Source organism: Cetorhinus maximus, chromosome 6 (genome assembly GCF_964194155.1).
Source record: "Cetorhinus maximus chromosome 6, sCetMax3.hap1.1, whole genome shotgun sequence".
NCBI lineage: Eukaryota > Metazoa > Chordata > Chondrichthyes > Lamniformes > Cetorhinidae > Cetorhinus > Cetorhinus maximus.
This window is the reverse complement of record NC_135884.1, coordinates 23,020,017-23,041,528: the sequence shown is the minus strand read 5'-3', so window position 1 is coordinate 23,041,528 and position 21,512 is coordinate 23,020,017. Positions and strand designations below refer to the sequence as shown.

The window sequence follows — 21,512 nt, the reverse complement described above, 5'->3', positions numbered from 1 at the left end:
CATACTATATAAAACTCTTATATTTTGGTACAAAAGAATTTTTCATAGGAAATATAGTTCATTATGTTATTCTTATTCTTCATTCATATACAATGTGGTTTAACATTCATGATCACCATTTGGTGGAATTAAAACTGCAGAAGGAATGAAAACTACCTTAAATGCTGCCCATGAATTAGATACTTGTCATGAAGCTATTAATGTATGTAGTATTTTGGAAAATATTTTTCTTTTAAAATACAGGTTAAGTCTACATGTGTGTCTTAATTAGATTAAAGTCAGCTAGTCTGGGTGCTTTGATAAGTACTAGTTTAAGATGTAAACAGAGAGGTAGAGTGTATTTGCATGTTTTGAATAAAGTATTCAAGAAGTGGGGTGAAAACTTGATGCCTTTCCAGCAGTTACCAAGCAATATGTTTATATTACTAGCGTTGCGGTAGGATAATCTGTTCACAGACAGCCAAGCCGAAAAGGGGCTAGGGTGCCTCCTCGCTTCCTCTTCCTCCTTCTGCTCCTCAGCTGCTCAACATAGATCTGGTGGAAAGGGCTATGCCATCATAATGGCGAGGCTATGCAGCATAGAGCAGACCACTACGAAGCTTGACACATGCTCTGTTGAGCACTGTAGGACTCCTCCAGAGTGGTTCATGCAGTGGAAGCATTGCTTCAGCACATCAATGATCTACTCTGTCACATTTTATGTGTGCATGGACCATAGTCATCAGCCATATGGTCAGCACTTATCATTCAATGGTCATCCTTTGGTTTGTTATGGTGACTGAAATGCAGATTGTGCAACAGACTGCCACAGTATAAACGCATCAAGACCGCTGCCAAGATATTGGACATTGGCCTGCATGGTTTGTTGCCTATGGTTGCAGACCAGCTGGGCATTGAGGCAGTGGAATCCCTTTCAGATGTGGTACACCTCAGTGTTGCCATCAGATGCCTGCAAAGTGACTTGTGTGCAGTCAATGGTACCCTGCTCCACGGAGAGGCCTGCAATCCTTGTGAAGCCTACTCGATGTGCCTGCTGCTGTCTGGCAAGAAAGAATGAAAGGTCATCAACTCTCTTTGAATAGAGAACGACAGTGACCTCCCTCATGCAACAGTGGATGGCAGACTGCAAGATGTTGCAATTCTTCCCGGCTCCAACATGGATGGAGTCAAAAGCAGAAAGGTTCATGTCCACGGTCACTTTCACAGCCACTGGCGATCTTGTCCTCACCTTACTCTGAAGCTGCAGGTGGCTGCAGCAGGTGGCACATTAGAGTGAGGATAGACCTAGTGAAGCAGAGATGTCTCACACTTTATTCCTCATTGAGGTTCAGGTAGGAGAGTTGCTTCCTGATACCCCGAGAGGATGCGGACCCTTGCTGAAAACCCTCCTTATCCTCCTCCTCTCTTCCAGCAGCTTTCACACCTCTGCGTGACATGCCCCCTGTTCATCTTTCTAGAGATGCTGCATGTCATTAATAAAACACCACATCAGAGCAGCTTCAGATGCAGCTGACAAAAATATAGCCTAGTATTTCCAAGCTGATAAGATTGTCAGAGGTTTACACTGTTGAAGAATATGTGCTATAACCCTGAGCAAACCATAAATTGTACCTTATAACTGGACTGTGTGGTGATGCAGTACCCGACCCCCTCCCCCTCTGAAATTGGGGAAGCAAATTGTTCACTTGTGTCTCTGAATGGACTGCTCTTGGTCTCACACTCATTGATAGCTCTGCAAACAGTTTATGGGACAGACAAAACAATCAACCTCCTCCTAGCACCCGCTGGGCACAGCCCATCCTTGGAATTCTTAATGTACCACCCAGCTTTTCACATATGTACAAACACGCGCGTGAGCACACACACACATGTAACATGTTCATATACGGATACACACACAAACACAAACGTGCAGACACCTAAATAATGTAAGGCTATGTCACCAGGAGTAATGTTGGGCTCCTGTCACCTTCCCCACACACACAGAAATACGCATACACACAAACATACACACACATGCACAAGCATGTAACAAGCAGGATAAATAAAGGGAACTAGTAATATTTCTGGATTTCCAAAAGGTGTTCGATAAGGTACCGCACATAAGGCTACTTAATAAGATAAGAGCCCATGGTGTTGGGGGTAGTATATTAGCATGAATAGAAGAGTGGCTAACTAAATGAAGACAAAGAGTTGGGATAAGCGGGGCATTTTCAGGATGACAACCTGTAAATAGTGGAGTGTCACAGGGATCAGTGCTGGGGCCACAATTATTTACAATATATATTAATGACTTAGATGAGGGAAGTCAATGTACAAGTTTACAGATGACACAAAAATAGGTGGGACAGAAGTGGTGAGGATGACACAAAGGGTCTACAGAGGAATATAGACAGGTTAAGTGAGTGCGCAAAAACTTGGCAGATGGAATATAATGTGGGAAAATGTGAGGTTATGCACTTTGGCAGGAAGAATAGAGGAGCTGTATATTACTTAAATGGAGAAAGACTGCAGGAGGCTGCAGCACAGAGGGATTTGGGAGTCCTTGTGCGTGAATCCCAAAAAGCTAACAAACAAGTTCAACAGGTAATAGGGAATGCAAATGGAATGATAGCTTTTATTTCAAAGAGAATGGAGTATAAAAATAGAGAACTCTTTCTAAAACTATACAAGGCACTAGTTAGACCACACCTAGAATACTGTGGACAATTTTGGTCCCCTTATCTAAGGAGAGATATACTGGCATTGGAGGCAGTCCAGAGAAGGTTCACTAGGTCGATCCCGGGTCTGGAGGGATTTTCTTATGAGGAGAGGTTGAGTAGGTTGGGCCTGTACTCATTGGAGTTTAGAAGAATGAGAGGCGACCTTATTGAAACACATAAGATTCTTAGGGGGCTTGACAGGGTAGATACTGAGAGGTTGTTTCCCCTTGTGGGAGGGTTTGGGACCAGAGGGCATAATCTCAGAGTAAGGGGGTGCCCATTTAAAACAGAGGTGAGGAGGAATTTCTTCTCTCAGAGGGTAGTAAATCTGTGGAATTCATTACTGCAGAGGGCTGTAGAGGCTGGGTTTTTAAATATATGCAAGGCTAAGATAGACAGATTTTTAACCAGTAAGGGAATCAAGGGTTATGGGGAAAAGGCAGGAAAGTGGAGTTGTGGATTATCAGATCAGCCATGATTTCATTGAATGGCAGAGCAGAATCGATGGGCTGATTGGCCTGCTTCTGCTCCTACATCTTATGGTCATTTGGTATTTCCTTGAAATGAGTTAAGCAGCTGGTGTTCCATTCAAAATATTGCATCTGTTGGCGGCCCTTGTGGAGGTTATGCACAAGTTTCCTGGGCCTGCTCATTCCCATTGGATGCAAAACCTATGTAAAAAAGCTGAACCACTTGGAAACTCCTGTGTATTCTTTAAAATCCTTTAAGTTCAGCCTGCATTCTTCATCAGTGGACTTGGGGGAAAATAGATAAGAAAGAAGTGCCTGGATCTTTCACTTTACTCTCAAGTACCTTCACTGCATGTCTTTACAATATTCATGTTTCACTTACATTATATCTTGACAGGCCCCATCTGGACCCAGAGGGCATCAAGAGCATGGCACCAAGCCAATGAGAAAGAACCCAGAACTTCATTGATTCAAATCTCCAAACCCTCCTCAAGGAAATTGGAGGCAGGAAGCACAGAGTCCTTAGTTTAGGTGCAACCAAGCCAGCCAAAAATGTAACTTGTGTTGTCTGGAGGGACCAGCACTGGGTATTAATTCTCTCCCACCTGACACTGCAGATTAGTGCCACAAAAAGCTCAGCAACCTCACCAGGGCTGGCAAGATAACACACTTTCAGCTTCTTCCTTGCCCATCCTGAAAACCAACACTCTTCACACTTTGAAGCAGCATTTCCATAACTAATCCTTCACACTGCACTCTGTTGAAGAGTGGCTGTAAGCCGTAGGCTTGCACTATGGCTACCAGCAACCTTCAAAGCAATTTCTCACATGAACCACACTACACTTGCCGGCAAGACTAGAGCCCCAACAACACTCACGAAACTCAACACCATCCAGGACAAAGCAGCCCAGTTGACCGGCACCCCATTCACTAACTTAAACATTCACTCTCTCCAACACCAACCCACTGTGGCTGTGCTGTGTGCCATATACCAGATGCATAGCAGCAACTTATCAAGGCTCCTTCAATAGCATCTTCCAAACCCAATGCCCAAAAGAACAAGCAGTTTCATGGGAACACCATCACCTGTAAGTTCCCCTCCAAGCCACACACAATCCCAAATTGGAAATATACCACCATTCATTAATCGCTGCTGGGTCAAAGTACTGTAGGTGTTCTTACACCACATGGACCACAGCAGTTCAAGAAGGTGCCTCAGCACCACCTTCCCAAGGGAAATTAGAAATGGATAACAAATGCTGGCCTTGCCAGTGACACATTCCTCAACTTCTAGCCTTACCCTCATTTGCTCATGTTCTTGCAGGACATATTGGTGCATAATGCCCACCAAAGGCAAATGAAAAGAGGGGGCATTCCCCCTTTGAACTCCTCAAACTCTTCAAAGGACGAGCCCATGCAGCTTGTGGGTGATCACTTACCTACTGCAATGAGAGAGAGCAAGCTTGGCAGCATCTTGCTCATGCCAGATTAGTCACTGAGCTCCTATACTGTCACCCCATAATTCTTCAAAAGCACAGCCTCTTTTTCTGTTTCCTGAATGCTTTGGAGGTAATGCTCAACCATTCCTATCTTCCGCCAATGCTTCCCTGCAAATTCACTGTCATAATAGGAAAGCACAAGGGAAGGAAGATTTTTTTAAAAATTCATTCATGGGATGTGGGCTTTGCTGGCTGGGCCAGCATTTATTGCCCATCCCTAGTTCTCCTTGAGAAGGTGGTGGTGAGCGGCCTTCTTGAACCGCTGCAGTCCACGTGGTGTAGATACACTCACAGTGCTGTTAGGGAGGGAGTTCCAGTATTTTGACCCAGCGACAGTGAAACAACAGCGATAAATTTCCAAGTCAGGGTGGTTAGTGACTTGGAGGGGAACTTCCAGGTGGTGGTGTTCCCATCAATCTGCTGCCCTTGTCCTTCTAGATGGTAGTGGTCATAGGTTTGTAAAGTGCTGTCTAAGGAGTCTTGGTGAATTCCTGCAGTGCATCTTGTAGATGGTACACACTGCTGCCACTGTGCGTCGGTGGTGGAGGGAGTGAATGTTTGTGGATCAGGTGCCAATCAAGTGGACTGCTTTGTCCTGGATGGTGTCTAGCTTCTTCAGTGCTGTGGGAGCTGCACTCATCCAAGCAAGTGGGGAGTATTCCATCACACTCCTGACTTGTGCCTTGTAGATGGTGGAAAGGCTTTGGGGAGTCAGGAGGTGGGTTACTCATTGCACGATTACTAGCCTCTGACCTGCTCTTGTAGCTACTGTATTTATATGGCTAGTGCAGCTCAGTTTCTGGTCAATGGTAACTCCCAGGATGTAGATGTGGGGGATTCAGTGATGGTAATGCCATTGAACATCAAGGGGCAATGGTTAGATTCTTTCTTGCTGGAGATGGTCATTGCCTGACACTTGTGTGGAGCGAATGTTACTTGCCACTTGTCAGCCCAAGCCTGGATATTGTCCAGATTTTGCTGCATTTGGACATGGACTGCTTCAGTATCTGAGGAGTCACGGATGGTGCTGAACGTTGTGCAATCATCAGCGAACATCCCCACTTCTGACCTTATGATGGAAGGAAGGTCATTGATGAAGCAGCTGAAGATGGTTGGGCCGATGACACTACCCTGAGGAATGCCTGTGGTGATGTCCTGAAGCTGAGATCACTGACCTCAACTATCTTCCTTTGTGCGAGGTATGACTCCAACCAGCAGAGAGTTTTCTCCCTGATTCCCATTGACTCCAGTTTTGCTAGGGCTCCTTGATGCCACACTCGGTCAAATGCTGCCTTGATGTCAAGGGCAGTCACTCTCACCTCACCTCGGAAGTTCAGCTCTTTTGTCCATGTTTGAACAAAAATAAACTGATGGGTGTGACATCACAAGGCTACAGGCATCCTTTGCGCGAAAATCTTTTCCTTCCTTGTGGTCACCGCTGGAGCAGCTTCAGTTCGTCTGCAGCAAACGCCCACATAAGGAGCAACTAGCGACCAGTTAGTGCCTCCATCTCTACAGAAGCACAGACTGCAGCTCTGATGGTAATAAGAGATAGGTTGGAGCACAGGTTGCCTCATGACTTGTAGATCATAGTGATTGCCATGTCTCAGGACCTAGTGAAATGCTGATTGCTGCATTCCGCTACTTTGATATTACTGTCTCTGAGAATACGAGACATGCCTTGAATCTGCCATTGCCCTTCAGAACAATATGCCATTGGAACATGAGACTCAGTGACTGTATATTAGGAGCCTGCTGCCATGAGATGAGGGATACCTCTGTCCTATGCCCCTTCTCTACAGCATGATCAGCCAATCACTTCCTGTGATCTTGACCCTCAGACAGCACTTAGAAGGAGCTCCAGGATAGATGATAGCAAAGCACATATACATGCCTTAGAGAAACAGTTGGTAAGAATTGGGTGATTGTTTTGTCTGCACTTTTCAATTATTGTATTAAAATAGATGGTGCACCATAATGGTGCATTGTTATTCATCAAGGATACTGTCATTGAGGAATGGCTGCACTCATATGGTGAGGCTGACTCATTCAGGTGATGATTGCTGGCATAAACAAGAGTAGGGCAAAGATAACTGATGTATTATCATATGGTAGGATAGGTAGTGAATTGAGTGAATGTCCCTTTATTTGCAAGTGGAGAACAGGGAAGACCCAATTGCACAGAAGAAAAAACTGCTGCAAAGATTTGTCCTCTGGCGCCCCATGAAGCAGTCAGTGAGGACTCCTCTGAGTGCTCAACATTCTGATGTTTTGTTCCATGCAGCCTTAGATCAACCAGAGCCAGGACCTCCTCCTCGGCCATGTCACAAAGCAGCTTTTCCAGAATGACTTTGATGTGAAGAACACAGCAGGCTATCCCTATCCTGGACACCTGAACTGCAACAGTCTGCTCTTCCTATCTCTTGAACTACCCAGGCAGCTTTCATTACCCCAGTGGATTTCTCAACCATGTGCTGCATTGTGTATCACTGTAGTACTCTCTTTGGGATATTCTCATTATGGTCATCAGTTATGAGAACTGGAGGTCTGTTCTGTCACCCAGAAACTATTAATGGATCTGATTGAGTCAAAACCCTGGAACTCCCTCCCTAACAGCACTGTGGGTATACCTACACCACAGGGATTGCAGTGGTTCAAGAAGGCAGCTCACCACCACCTTCTCAAGGGCACACATCCTGTAAATGAATAATTAAAAAAAATTCCCTTCCTTGAAGAGGTCAGGGAGGCTCAAATGATGAAGGGTGAAGGCATAATTGGAAACGTCATACATGTGAGGCAATGACACTCTTCTTTGCAGGGTTCCTGAGAGAGGTCCTGAATATGAACTTTGCTGCCTGTATATTCTCTTTGGAGGAGGTTGAGGGGGCGGGGAGGGCATCTTCCTTAAATGGTGCCTGAGTCTCTTTCCCTTTACCCTGTATTGCTCCTTTGCCTGCACCATAATAGCCCCAAACACTCCTATGCCCATGGAAAAACCATATGGGAGGCGGTCTGCATCAAGCTCAGAGCTATGTAGAATTTTTCTTTTTAAACAGATTCAAAAAGCATTTCCATGTCACATAAATCCCTTTGAGAAGTCTCCGAGCTCTTCAGGTTCACAAACTCCACACTTCATCCTGATGCCACACTGTTATCCCTCATGTCCCCCAAGGATCTACCCTTGGACCCCTCCTATTTCTCAACTATATGCCGTCCCTCAGCAACATCAACCAAAAGCACAGCATTATTTTTTACATGTACATTGATTACGCTCAGTTCTACTTTACCCATTGTGGCTAAATTATCAGACTGCTTATTCGACATCCAATGATGGATGAACAGAAATTTCCTCCAATTAAATATTGTGAAGACTGAAGCCTTTGTTTTCAGTCTCTACTTCAAACGCCGTCCCTAGCTACTAATCTCATCTCTCTTCCAGGTAACAGTCTGAGATTAAAGCCAGTCTATTCGCAACTTTGGTGTCATATTTGACCACAAGACCCGTTCCCGACCGTATATTTACACCATCACTAAGACTGCCTATTTCCAGCTCCCTAACATTGCCCGATGTCACCCCGTCACAGTTCATCTGCTGCTGAAGCCTTCATTCATGTCTCTAGTACGCCTAGACTTGATTATTCCAAAGCATTCCTCCTGCATCCTACCCTCAGTAAAATTAAGGTCATCCAAAATTCTGCTTCCCTTGTCTTAACTCACACCATTTCCCATTTCCCTATCACCCCTGTGTTTGCTGGCCTACACTGGCTCCTGGTCTAGCAACATCTTGACTTTAAAATTCACATTCTTGTTTTCGAATCCCTCCATGGTCTCACCCCTCTCTATCTCCATGATCTCCTTCAGCATGACCATCCTCACCTAATTCTGACCTCTTCAGCACCCTCGATTTTAACTGCTCCAATATTGGTGGCTGCGTTTTCAGTTGCCTAGGCCCTAAGCTCTGGAGTTTCCTCAATTTACCTCTCCACCTCGCTTTCTTCCTTTAAGACACTCCTTAAAACAACCGCTTTGGTCAAGCTTTTGGTCATCCGGCCTAATGTCTTCTTATCTGGCTGGGTGCCATATTTTGTTTTATAATGCCCCTGTGAAGTGCCTTGGGACATTTTGTTGTGTTAAAAGGTGCTATACTAACAAATTATTACTCAGATCATGCTGCCACCTAGTGCACCTCATATACCTCAGTCTGAGCTGCCCAGCATGTAATAGCAATGTAAGTCAAGGGAACTGCCATACCGCTGACCCTCTGACATGTGCAAATCAGTCCATTGGCGAAGCTGTGGGTGGATCATGGGAAGACTCAAACAGTGCAGGTCAATTCAAGGGAGGTGGATTAAAAGTGCGCAAGTAGTGAGAACAGTTTTCACCCAAATTTCTTCACGAAAAGAAAATTCTGCACAATTCCTACATGTCAAAATTGACAAGAAAATTCACCCTTATGCCGTCATATAACTAAATAAAACTTTTGTTTCCCTAGCACCTTTCATGACCTCAGGACATCCCATAGAGCTATACAGCTAACCAAATACTTTTAAAGTTCAGTCATTGCTGTAATACAGGACAAAGAGCAGACTGTTTGGACACAGCATGCATCCACAAACAGTAATGATCATGTTATTTGTTTCAGGAATGTTGGTTGAGAGTTAAATATTGTCCATAACACCGGGGAGAAGTCCATTGCTCTTCTTTGAAATAATCCTGTGGGATTCTGGATGCCCACGTGAGAAGGCGGACAAGGCCACAGTTTACAGTTTCATCTGAAAGGCAGCATTTTTGACATTGCAGCAACCCCTTAACCGAATGTCATCCTATATTTTCTGCTCAAGTCACTGGAGTGGGATTTGAACACACCACCTCCTGACTCAAAAGAAGAGTGATATGATTGAACTACCACTGAGTAAGCCTACCTATGAAATATAATTCACAAACATAAATTGAATTTAAAAAGTTATGGTAAGGAGACCATCTCTATTGCTGTAGGTTACTGCATGTAATTGGCATCTGTTAACTTGTCACTAGGCCTATGTTCAATGTCAGTAATGAGTCAAGTGAAAAATTGTGCCAAATTTTCAATTTTCATTACATTTAGGTCTAGAAAGCGTAATGCATAACAAGTTGTGATCAAGTCACACTGTACATCACATCATGAACTTTGTACTGGTTAAAATGAAAAAAAAAATTGGCCTCTATCAAGAGCACATTAAGTACATGGAGTTAAGATTCTCTCTCATTCTGTTAATTTTATAATGAGGGTATATACTTTATAATACCAACCGCACCTCAATACATCCCTTACAAAATGATGCACATGAACATGAATGCTAACATCAGTACCTCAAATTATCGTCTAGGTGTTAGTGATAATTTCAGCAGCAACTTACGTGATAATTAATTGGATTGAAAAATATAAAGTAATAGCTAGTTTTATCTTCTGGGAAAATGGTGGTTAAATATAATCATAACAAGCTATGGTTAATTAATCATGCAAGGAGCTACACACCGCAACTTGTTCTGTAATAAAAACAAAATAATGCCGATGCTGGAAATCTGAAATAAAAACAGAAAATGATGGAAAATCTCAGCAGGCCTGGCAGCAACTGTGGAGAGAGAAACAGAGTCATTGTTTCAAGTCCATATGACTCTTCTTCAGAAGAGTCTGGAGAAGAGTCATACGACTCGACATGTTAACTCTGTTTCTCTCTCCACAAATGCTGCCAGACCTGCTGCGTTTTTCCAGCATTTTCTGTTTTTATTATAAGTTGTTTTGTAACCTTTTTTAACTCACAATAAATTAAATATTATACAATCAATTGTGGATTACACTGGCTCACTTGTGCAAAAGACTATAATAACTCACTTGCTCTTGTCCTATTCAGAACTTGATTTTTCATGCATGTTAAAGGTTTCTCATAATGCTTCAACAATTTTCCTTTTGCTTCCCTTCTCTAAGTTTCCCACCATTAGCATTCACATTTTCTTCACTAGATAGCTATTCTAGACCAATCACGTTGGTGTGGATGTTTTTAATGTTACTTTTTTGGTTAATAACCAAAGGATGGGCTTCAGCATTATGAGAAAGAATCTATTCTCACCAACTTTCTATTCCTCCCAAGAACTCAATCTTGCATACCCTAATGAACTGTCCCTGAGTGCAAATGTTAATCAAGACTGGATTTTAAAATTGATTCCCATAGTTCAAAGTCCAATGCTCCAGAATGGTAACTGTGAACAATTAATCACTTTTACATCCTCCATTGAAATCAACTTTTACTACCACATTGGCAGCTTCAAGTAACAAGACAACTTTCAATGTCTTTGGATAATACTTGTCCCAATTAACAAGATTAATATTCAGAAAACATTAAATTAAAACATATTAAATATAGCAGTACTGTCAGCATAACAAACAAAAGTACAGTACAATAGTTTTAGAACTTCATGTTACTGCTAGTCCCTGTGAATTTCTTTACAGACACATTCAATGGCATACTTTGATCCCTGTAAATTGCTGTAACTAAACTGGAAACCTGGTTGATGTATGTCCAGTAATAGCAAATTAATCACATGATATGTACAGTATCAAATGTTATGTTGCTTTCACTTATAATTATTTTGCAGATCAGAGGAACATATCATTTCTGAACTGATTAGGAAAGAGGCAGTGTGGCAAAATGCACTACCTCTGGAGTTACATTCTGAGACTGTTTCACAGATTCTTAAAAAAAAGGTGCAGACTTCTGTAAGCAAAATATGTCTATACCACCAGGACCTCCTTAACACCTCACTCAAGCGAGCATACTTCACCAGTAAGCTAAGAAAATGATAATTAACAGTTTATTCCAATGCCTAGGGACAGCAATTTGGCACAGATAAAAGTATCTTGTAAGTGATAAACTAGATAATAAACGGTCAAAGGATGAATTACACATGCAAGTAATGTTTCTTGTTGCCTTGGGGTTTCTATGATTAATTTCGCACATTTCTAATTCCTTCCCTGACTAAATTTTTAGCTAGTTATCGCGAGGACATGTTTTTTGCAGAAAAACATACAGAGCTCAGAAGCTATAAAAGGGCGGCATAAACATGGTTCTTCTAAAGATTAGCTAGATGATAAAAGATAATTGTGCACTAAATTCTCCTGATTGGGTATGAAATCTTCAGAAGGGCATTTAGAATGTCCACAATTAACTTTGCACCAAGTACTTTGTTCATGTGGCTATGTAAATACGTTGAAAAACTGTATTCATTTTAACTTGAAAACAGGGCTCTACAAAACACTGAAAAAACTTGAGTTTCAAAAATTCTTTGCACCTACATGAAAAGGCCATTAACAAATAGTAAGTACTCCCATCTAAGAACTGGCAAAGACTCAATGGGCATCCTTCAATGCTGAAACCCTCATGATTCTAAGAAGAACATGCACTCTAATTAAATAAATATATAAGGTAAATATGATTGATTGAAATGTTTAATACCTCCTTTCAATAAACATGCAAACGTTTTCTAAATGTTTAGTTCATATGAGACTATTTATTTTGTTATAAAATCATTTATTTTCTTTAATCAGATTATCCTATACTTACTCCCAGAACTCAATGACAGGCGAAGTTGCATTCGGTAGAGCTGTGTGGCTGCAATTGGTTGTATTCAGCTTCTGGAACTCTACACAGTTTTCTTCAAGAGAAATAAAGAAACAATCCATAACTAAACAGTGATTATTAATTAGTGAAGCTTAATGCTTGCATATTAACTTTGTGGCACTTTAAATGTTATTTATTGCAAGTGATATCAGGAAGGTACGGCAGTCTTCACACACCCTACCTGTGTTCCACTCATGTCCACAGGTAGCCCAGGGAAGTTCAGTTGTAAAGCAGTTGAATAGGTAGAATATGGCCCACGCCAAAACAATGATGTAAAACACGTTTAGATGTGCCTCAATCACCTGGGTAGCATATCCGATACCTGCAGATGAATATCAAGCTTATTGATTTCTATTCGCTGTGCATACATGCTTCATCCGCGCCAGCAATGCTCAGACAAAAGGCAGCACTAAAAGTTACCTTCAAAAAGCGGACAAACTTTCCTCCAACACGTAATCCCTCCCTCGCTGGTGTACTGGCCCAGTGCAGTCTCCAGGAAAAACACCGGTATACCACAGCCGATGAAAAAAATCACGTATGGGATAAGGAAGGCTCCTGGAAGGGAACGAGGGCAATAAGCTTAACTACGAGTTGAGTCAGACTCTGTCAGAATATGTCACTTCTTTATGTGACCATAGTTATTCTACCAGTTACCACTCAAGTACTCCTGGTTTAATTTACTTGCTGACAGTACAACTTATTTACATGTACACCACTTCAGTCACACTGCACATTACACATCTTATAGTGTATTTCCCCTGGATTCTGTGCAGTTTGTTCTTTAAGCAGAAATAATTCCCAACGAATGACTTTAGATGCTAATTAAAAATACTCATTTTAAGATTATTTAAAAAAGAAATGAAACTCCATGTAACTGTACCGCCTCCGTTCTTGTAACAGAGGTAAGGGAATCGCCACACGTTCCCTAATCCAATGATCTCCCCAGCCACAGACAAGACAAATTCGATTTTGTTATTCCATTGGCCTCTGTCTGACACTTTCTTGTCGTTGGTACGGACTAAATTGACATTCGAGGCTTCGATGTCCATCGTATCTTCTGGCTTCCCATTGATTAATGGAATAGCTTTCTCCGCTGTCATGACGCTTTAGAACGGCCTGAAAGCAGAACGAAAAGTTTAGGTGCCGATCACCGCATTGCTTCTCTTCCAATCACTTGCACATTTTGCCCCTGCAAACCAACGGGTGTCACAACTAATTTTTTGCGGTGGGCTGGAAAGTGCACAGGCAAAATAAAAATGAGGAATCCGTTATTGAGAGATACAGGTCTTCACTGATGAATTAATGACGATCTCCTCACAATGCAAATGAATGCTGAAACTGACATGATGATGATCAATTACTCACCCGGTAAGGGTTTTGCTGTAAACCCGCCTGTTTGGAACAATGCAGCTCTCTTTCTGTACTACCACTGAAATTGTAAATGTACTAAAGCCGGTCCGAGGAAATTCCGCAACGGCTTTGTGTGTGTGTGTGTGTGGGTGGATCAGTTCAGATGTACTTGGTACTCTCTGGTGATGCCCTTCTGCGAAACGACTGACTTGAGAAAACAAACGCACTCTTTTCTCAGATGCGGCTGCGGTTTACTGGATCCGGGCCATGTGCTAACTGAGCCCTCTGGCTTGCCGTACGGAAATGTATCAATTAATGGCGTAACACCGTGAGCTGGGTTACTGGAGAAAAGTCGAAAAGCGTTATTCGCATCTTTATAAGATGAACCGGCGACCGGTTTGGAGACTGGGTTTCCAGCCTGGGAAATTGAAAGAGGAAATGTAACTGTTAAAACAGTGGGACTGGAGATTATCACACGCACACATAGGAATCTAAGGACATGCGGGAGTCCCGTTAGAAGTGACCAGCCAGCCGCTTCGAGGTGATTCATGTCCACAGCCCTCACTGATAAGACGGGGGGTGGGTTGGTGTTTAGTAAGGGAGGGAGTGGGGGAAGATTCGATGTCCGATGACAGATAGGATGATTTATTTCACTTTCAAAGTTACAACGATTCTTTCCTTTGCGGATCCCTCCCGGCTTTCATGGTTGAACAGAACCCACAAATCTCAAAGCTTGGCTTAATTTGCGGCCAACATAATCAGGCAAATATGAAACAAGAACAGAAATACCTGGAAAAACTCAGCATCGGCGGAGAAGAGCACAGTTGACGTTTCGACTCCTCATGACCCTTCAACAGAACTCTTCTCTTCTTGTGCTCTTCTCCGCCGATGCTGCCAGACTTGCTGAGTTTTTCCAGGTATTTCTGTTTCTGTTTTGGATTTCCAGCATCCGCAGTTCTTTGCTTTAATCTCAGGCAAATATGAATATTTATATGGAAACAAATACTGAAACTGGTTGTGTTCAATGCCGGCAAGGCAATGCCTATACGGCCTGTAGAATGTGTCTCAATGTGATTTTAACCTTTTGCTTTTACCGCTTACGAACGGAAACGAAAATGTCATTTTCGTAACCTGTAAGAATCCTTTCTACGGAATCCATTGAACTTCATTGTAGGAGAGAGGCGCCCATTGCATTCGCGGGAAAATGACCTGGTATATATCTTCTCAAATGTTACATAGTCTATCTTTAGTTCAAGTTTCCAACTAAAGGGATTTCTGATTAATTTCTGAACAGGTAAATATGGAACAGGGAGTCTTCCTCTCTCAGAAAATATTTTTCAAATCTGAAGTAGAGGAATACACAGCATGACAACATGGAGAGCCTCTCCTCTCACCATCTACATCCCTCACTGCAATCCAGGGGGTCAGATACCAGGAGAAGGAGGAGTAGAGCCCGCTCCCCCATTCAATAAGATCATGGCTGATCCTCGACCTCAACTCCACTTTCCCGCTGGAGATAGACAATTCCAAAGATTCACAACCCTCTGAGTGAAGTGTGGCGCCCAGGATTGGACACAATGTGCCTGTCGAGGCCGAAGCAATGTTTTATAATGGCTCGCCATAACGTCTTGCTGTTGTACATTGTTCCCTTTGGCAGAATGGTTGAGAACCAATGGACACCGATTAAATGTGATTGACAAAAGAACCAAAGACCACATGAGGAAAATCTTTTTTTATGCAGTGAGTGGTTAGGTTCTGGAGTGTACTGCTCGAGAGGATGGTGAATGCAAATTCAATCATGGCTATCAAGAATGAATTGGATAAGTTCCAGAAGGAAACTAAACAGCGCTCCAAGTAAAAGGCAGGGAGTGGGACTAACTCAATTGCTCTTGCTAAGAGCCAGCACTGACATGACAGGCCGAATGAACTCCTTCTGTGCTGTTATTATTCTGTGATCCTATTCTGTTTTTCTATTCGTCCTACCTCATATTTACCCACATTATTATTACATCTGCTATCTTCTTGCTCACTCATTTATCTGTATCCCTTTGCAGATGCCTTGGGTCCTTATCACGGCTAACTTTTCCACCTAGCTTTGTATCATCAGCAAAATTGGATGAATTATACTTCATCCCTTCATCTAAGTCATTAATATAGATTGTAAATAGCTGAAGACCCAACTATTTACAGCTTGCTGACTTGAAAATTACCTATTTTTTCCAATTCGCTTCTGCCATGCCAATATATTACTCATCCAAGTATACTGCACCTACTGACTCCCCTTTATCTACCCTCCAGTTACACCCTCGGACAACTCAGCGATTCAGTGAACACAGATTCCCTTTCATAAAACCATATAGACTCTACTTAATCATATTGTGATTTTCTAATTGCCCTGTTACCACTGGCATAATAATGGATTCCAATATTTTCATGACAACTTATGCCAGGCCAACTGTTCTGTGGTTCCCAGTTTTTTTCCCTTCTCAAATAATGTTAGATTTGTGTAAGCATATTATAAATTGGCCTGTCTGCAGTTTGTTTCTTTTTAATGACTTTGATAAATGTTCTGTTTCGGGGAAATTCTGTTATTAGCAAAGCAGTGGCTTGAGTGATCTTAAAATGCAAATCGTATGTTTGAGTGGGCCTCTATTCAAACAGGTCAGTGCTTGAGATTAATAAGTATGCGAAATTTGTAAGGCACATTGATGATAACCATTACCTGTGAAGAATTGATATGATAAGCTAAAAAATATAAAGTAAGAGAATGTGCTTCATACTAAAGTGGGTAGAAAGAAGGGACCCCCCTACCAAACATGGACAATGGTGACTGGACATATGAAATCAGATAAGTTTAAGCTAATCACAACGAAGATGATTAGATGTCTGGAGTCAGATGGTTGGGGAAGACTGCCACTTCAGGGCTTAAAAGACCTTGAACAGCCTGTTGCAGAAGTAGAGAAGAAAACTCGGTCATCGGACTTGTACAGGTGAATGTAGATGCTGGCTGGAGCCTAACACATGACTAGCCAAAGTAACGGAGGCTATCAGGACATTGGCCGAGTGACCCAGTGGCCGAGCAGGTAATAATTAATTCGGAGCTGTAAACCACTGTCATGATACATTTAATTACTGCATTGTATTGATCTCTGCAGAGTTGCCAGTAAAGGCCTTCTGTCAGCATTTAGTATGAAGTTGAATCTTTAGTAGAAATCTTACATTTGCTACCTTCCAATCCATTGGGAGCATGAGTCCAGAGGATCATCAGGCTCCCGGCCTGCCCGCCAACCTTAAGGTTGGACGGGCAGGTCCACTTATTGGTATTGTCACTGGACCAGTAATCCAGAGACCCAGGGTAATGCTCTGGGGACCCAGGCAGCTGGTGACATTTGAATTCAATAAAAATCTGGAATCAAAAGTCTAATGATGACCATGAAACTATTGTTGATTGTTGTAAAAACCCATCTGTGTCCTTTAGGGAAGGAAATCTGCCCTCCTTGCCGGGTCTGGCCTACATGTGACTCCAGACCCACAGCAATGTGGTTGACTCTTAAATGCCTTCTGAAAAGGCCTAGCAAGCCACTCAGTTCTACCAATTCGCTAAAAAGAAGCCCAAAAGGAATGAAACCGGACAGACCACCCGGGATCGACCTCGGCACCAAAAACGACAATGGAAAACTCAGCCCTGTTGACCCTTCAAAGTCCTTCTTACGAACATCTGGGGGCGAGTGCAAAAATTGGGAGAGCTCTCTCACAAACTACTCAAACAACCGCTTGACCTGGTCATACTCATGGAAACGTACCGCAGAAGCAATGTCCCAGACAACACCATCACCATCCCTGCATATGTCCTGTTCCATTGACAGGATAAACACAGCTGAGGTGGCGGCACAGTGGTATACAGTCAGGAGGGAGCTGCCCTGCGATTTCTCAACATCGACTTCAGGACCTATGAAGTCTCATTGCATCACTTCAAATATGGGCAAGGAAACCTCCTGCTGATTACCATGATCTACCAATTCGCTAAAAAAAAGCCCAAAAGGAATGAAACCGGACAGACCACCCGGCATCGACCTCGGCACCAGGTCCTCCCTCAGCTGATGACCCATTTGAAGGAAGCACTGGAGCTGGCAAGGGTGCAGAATGTACTTTGGGTGATGGACTTCAATGTCCATCACCAAGGGTGACTTGGCAGCAACAGTACTGACCGAGTTGGCCAAGACCTAGAGGACATAACTGCTAGACTGGGTCTTCAGAAGGTGGTGAGGGAACCAATAAGAGTCAAAAACACACTTAAACTCATCCTCATCAACCTGCCTGCTGCAGATGCATCTGCCTATGAAAGTATCGGTAGGAGTCACCACCGCACAGTACTTATGGAGACGAAGTCCCATCTTCACATTGAGGATATCCTCTATCATGTGTGGCACTACCACCGTGCTAAATGGGATAGATTTCGAACAGATCTAGCAACTCAAGACTGGGCAACCATGAGGTGCTGTAGGCCGTCAGCAGCAGCAGAATTGTACTCGACAACAATCTGTAAACTCATAGCCCGGCATATCCCCCACTCTACCATTACCATTAAGCCAAGAAATCAATCCTGGTTCAATGAAGAGTGCAGGAGGGCATGCCAGGAGCAGCATCAGTCATACCTAAAAATGAGGTGTCAACCTGGTGAAGCCAAACAGCATAAGCAGCAAGTGATAGACAGAGCTAAGCAATTCCACAACCAGCGGATCAGATCTAAGCTCTGCAGTCCTGCCACATCCAGTTGTGAATGGTGGTGGACAATTAAACAACTCACTGGAAAAGGAGGCTCCACAAATATCCCTGTCCTCCATCATGGGGTAGCCCAGCACATCAGTGCAAAATATAAGGCTGAAGCATTTGCTACAATCTTCAGCCAGAAGTGCTGAGTGGATGATCCATCTCAGCCTCCTCCTGGGGTACCCAGCATCACAGATGCCAGCCTTCAACCAATTCAATTCACTCCACATGAAATGAAGAAATGGTTGAAGGCACTGGATACTGCAAAGGCTATGGGCCTTGACAACATTCCAGCAATAGTACTGAAGGCTTGTGCTCCAGAACTTGCCGCGCCCCTAGCCTAGCTGTTCCAGTATAGCTACAACACTGGCAACTACCCGGCTATGTGGAAAATTGCACAGGTATGTCCTGTACACAAAAAGCAGGAAAAATCCAACCCAGCCAATTACCGTCCCATCAGTCTACTCTCCATCATCAGAAAAGTGATGGAAGAGGTCATTAACAGTGCTATCAAGTGGCACTTGCTTAGCAATAACCTGCTCACTGATGCTGAGTTTGGGTTCTGGCAGGGCCACTCAGCTCTTGACCTCATTACAGCCTTGGTTCAAAAATGGACAGAAGAGCTGAACTCCCGAGGTGTGGTGAAAGTAACTGCCCTTGACATCAAGTCCACATTTAACCGAGTGTGGCATCAAGGAGCCCGAGCAAAACTGGAGTCAATGGGAATCAGGGGGAAAATTCTCCACTGGTTGGATCCATACCTAGCACAAAGGAAAATGGTTGTGGTTGTTGGAAGTCAGTCATCTCAGTTCCAAGATATCACTGCAGGACTTCCCCAGGATAATGTCCTAGGCCCAACCATGTTCAACTGTTTCATCAATGACCTTTCTTCCATTAAAAGGTCAGAGCGGGGACGTTCGCTGATGATTGCACAATGTTCAGTACTATTCACGCCTCCTCAGATACTAGGTAGTTGATATCTATACGCAGCAAGACCTGGACAATATCCCGGCTTGGGCTCCTGAGTGGCAAGTAACATTTGGGCCAGACAACTCCCAGCCAATGGCCATCTCCAATAAGAGTGAATCTAGCCATCGCCACTTGACATTCAATGGCATTACCATCGCTAATTCCCTTACCGTCAACATCCTGGGGATTACCATTGACCAGAAACTGAACTGGACTAGCCATACAAATACTGTGGCTACAAGGGCAGGTCAGAGGCTAGGAATGCTGCAGTGAGTGACTCACCTCCTTAGTCCCCAAATCCTGTCCACCATCCACAAGGCACAAGTCAGGTGTGTGATGGAATACTCTCCATTTGCCTGGATGAGTGCAGCTCCAATAAAACTGAAGAAGCTTGACACCATCCAGGACAAAGCAGCCCACTAGATTGGCACCCCATCCAAACCCTCCATCACAGACATACATTGACAGCAGTGTGTACCATCTGCAAGATACATTGCAGGAGCTCACCAACCCTCCTTGGATAGAACCATCCAAACCCACCACCACTGCCGTCTAGGACAAGGGCAGCAGATAGATGGGAACACCACCACCTGGAAGTTCCCCTCCAAGCCATTCACCATCCTCTCTTGGAAATATATCACCATTCTTTCATTGTTGCTGGGTCAAAATTCTGGAACTCCCTCCCTAACAGCACTGTGGGTGTACCTACACCACATGGACTGCAAAGGTTCAAGAAGGCAGCTCACCACCACTTTCTCAAGGGCAATTAGGGATGGGCAATAAATGTTGGCCTAGCCAGCGACCCCCACATCCCATGAATGAATAAAAAAAGCCCAGCAGATTCCTTGCCTCCAGCAGTCCTTCAAGGGCTGGCGACCAAGGATGTTCCTGCCTCCACCTGCTGTGGATCAGATTGTGTCCTCTGCTCGCCAGATTGTGATCCCGAGGCTACTCTACGTCTAGGTCCCACCAAGTGTGTGTTGCTGTGCTGGTGGAGTATGTTGGTGAGCGCCCTGACGGGCCTTCAATGGTGTTGCCTTCAGTGTCCTCATCTGAGGTGCTCTCAGTGCCGGGGTCAGGGTCATGGTTGCCTGAGGGTGACATGTCAGATGTGCTGAGGAGAGGAAGTGGAGATTATTAGTGTATGGCAGCCATGTTGAACATAGAACAGTGGACTCAGAGTAACTTTGCGAGAGGGATGATGTGGTGCAGGAACCTCATGCGGGTGTTTGCTGCTAACCACATCATCGCCGCAGGAACCGTCAACATCCTGTCCGACCAGCTCCAATGCTTGACTCTCGAGTTTTTTTCAATTCATTCATGGGATGTGGGCTTCGCTGGCTGGGCCAGCATTTATTGCCCATCCCTAATTGCCCTTGAGAAGGTGGCGGTGAGCTGCCTTCTTGAACCGCTGCAGCCCATGTGGTGTAGGTACATCCACAGTGCTGTTAGGAAGGGATTTCCAGTATTTTGACCCAGTGACAGTGAAGGAACGGCAATATATTCCCAAGTCAGGATGGTGAGTGACTTGGAGGGGAACTTCAAGGTGGTGGTGTTCCCACCTATCTGCTGCTCTTGTCCTTCTAGGTGGTAGTGGTCGTGGGTTTGGAAGGTGCTGTCTAAAGAGCATTGGTGAACTCCTGCAGTGTATCTTGTAGATGATACACACTGCTGCTACTGTGGGTCAGTGGTGGAGGGAGTGAATGTTTATGGATGTGGCACCAATGAAGCAGACTGCTTTGTCCTGGACGGTGTCCAGCTTCTTCACTGTTGTAGGAGCTGCACTCATCCAGGCAAGTGGGGAGTATTCCATCGCACTCCTGACTTGTGCCTTGTAGATGGTGGACAGGCTTGGCGGACTAAGGAGGTGAGTCACTCACTACAGGATTCTTAGCCTCTGACCTGCTCTTGTAGCCACAGTATTTATATGGCTAGTCCAGTTCAGTTTCTGGTCAATGGTAACCCCCCCAAAAATGTTGATGGTGGGGGAATTCAGTGATGGTAATGCCATTGAACATCAAGGGGCGATGGTTGGATTCTCTCTTGTTGGAGATGGTAATTGCCTGACACTTGTGTGGCACAAATGTTACTTGCCAC

General features: G+C 43.9%; 1 protein-coding gene across 1 annotated transcript in view; it reads right to left on the bottom strand.

Annotated features, from left to right (window-relative positions):
- Window positions 1-14,118, bottom strand: part of slc6a11b (solute carrier family 6 member 11b) — a 177,158-nt gene extending 163,040 nt beyond the window's left edge. Inside the window, exons 1-5 of the mRNA XM_078543413.1 lie at window positions 13,692-14,118; window positions 13,207-13,442; window positions 12,747-12,881; window positions 12,508-12,648; window positions 12,270-12,360 (exon numbers count right to left, since the gene is read on the bottom strand). Coding sequence (XP_078399539.1) covers window positions 12,270-12,360; window positions 12,508-12,648; window positions 12,747-12,881; window positions 13,207-13,426 — 587 coding nt within the window. The 5' untranslated portion in view covers window positions 13,427-13,442; window positions 13,692-14,118. The remainder of the gene's footprint in view (window positions 1-12,269; window positions 12,361-12,507; window positions 12,649-12,746; window positions 12,882-13,206; window positions 13,443-13,691) is intronic.
- Window positions 14,119-21,512: the final 7,394 nt, after the last annotated feature.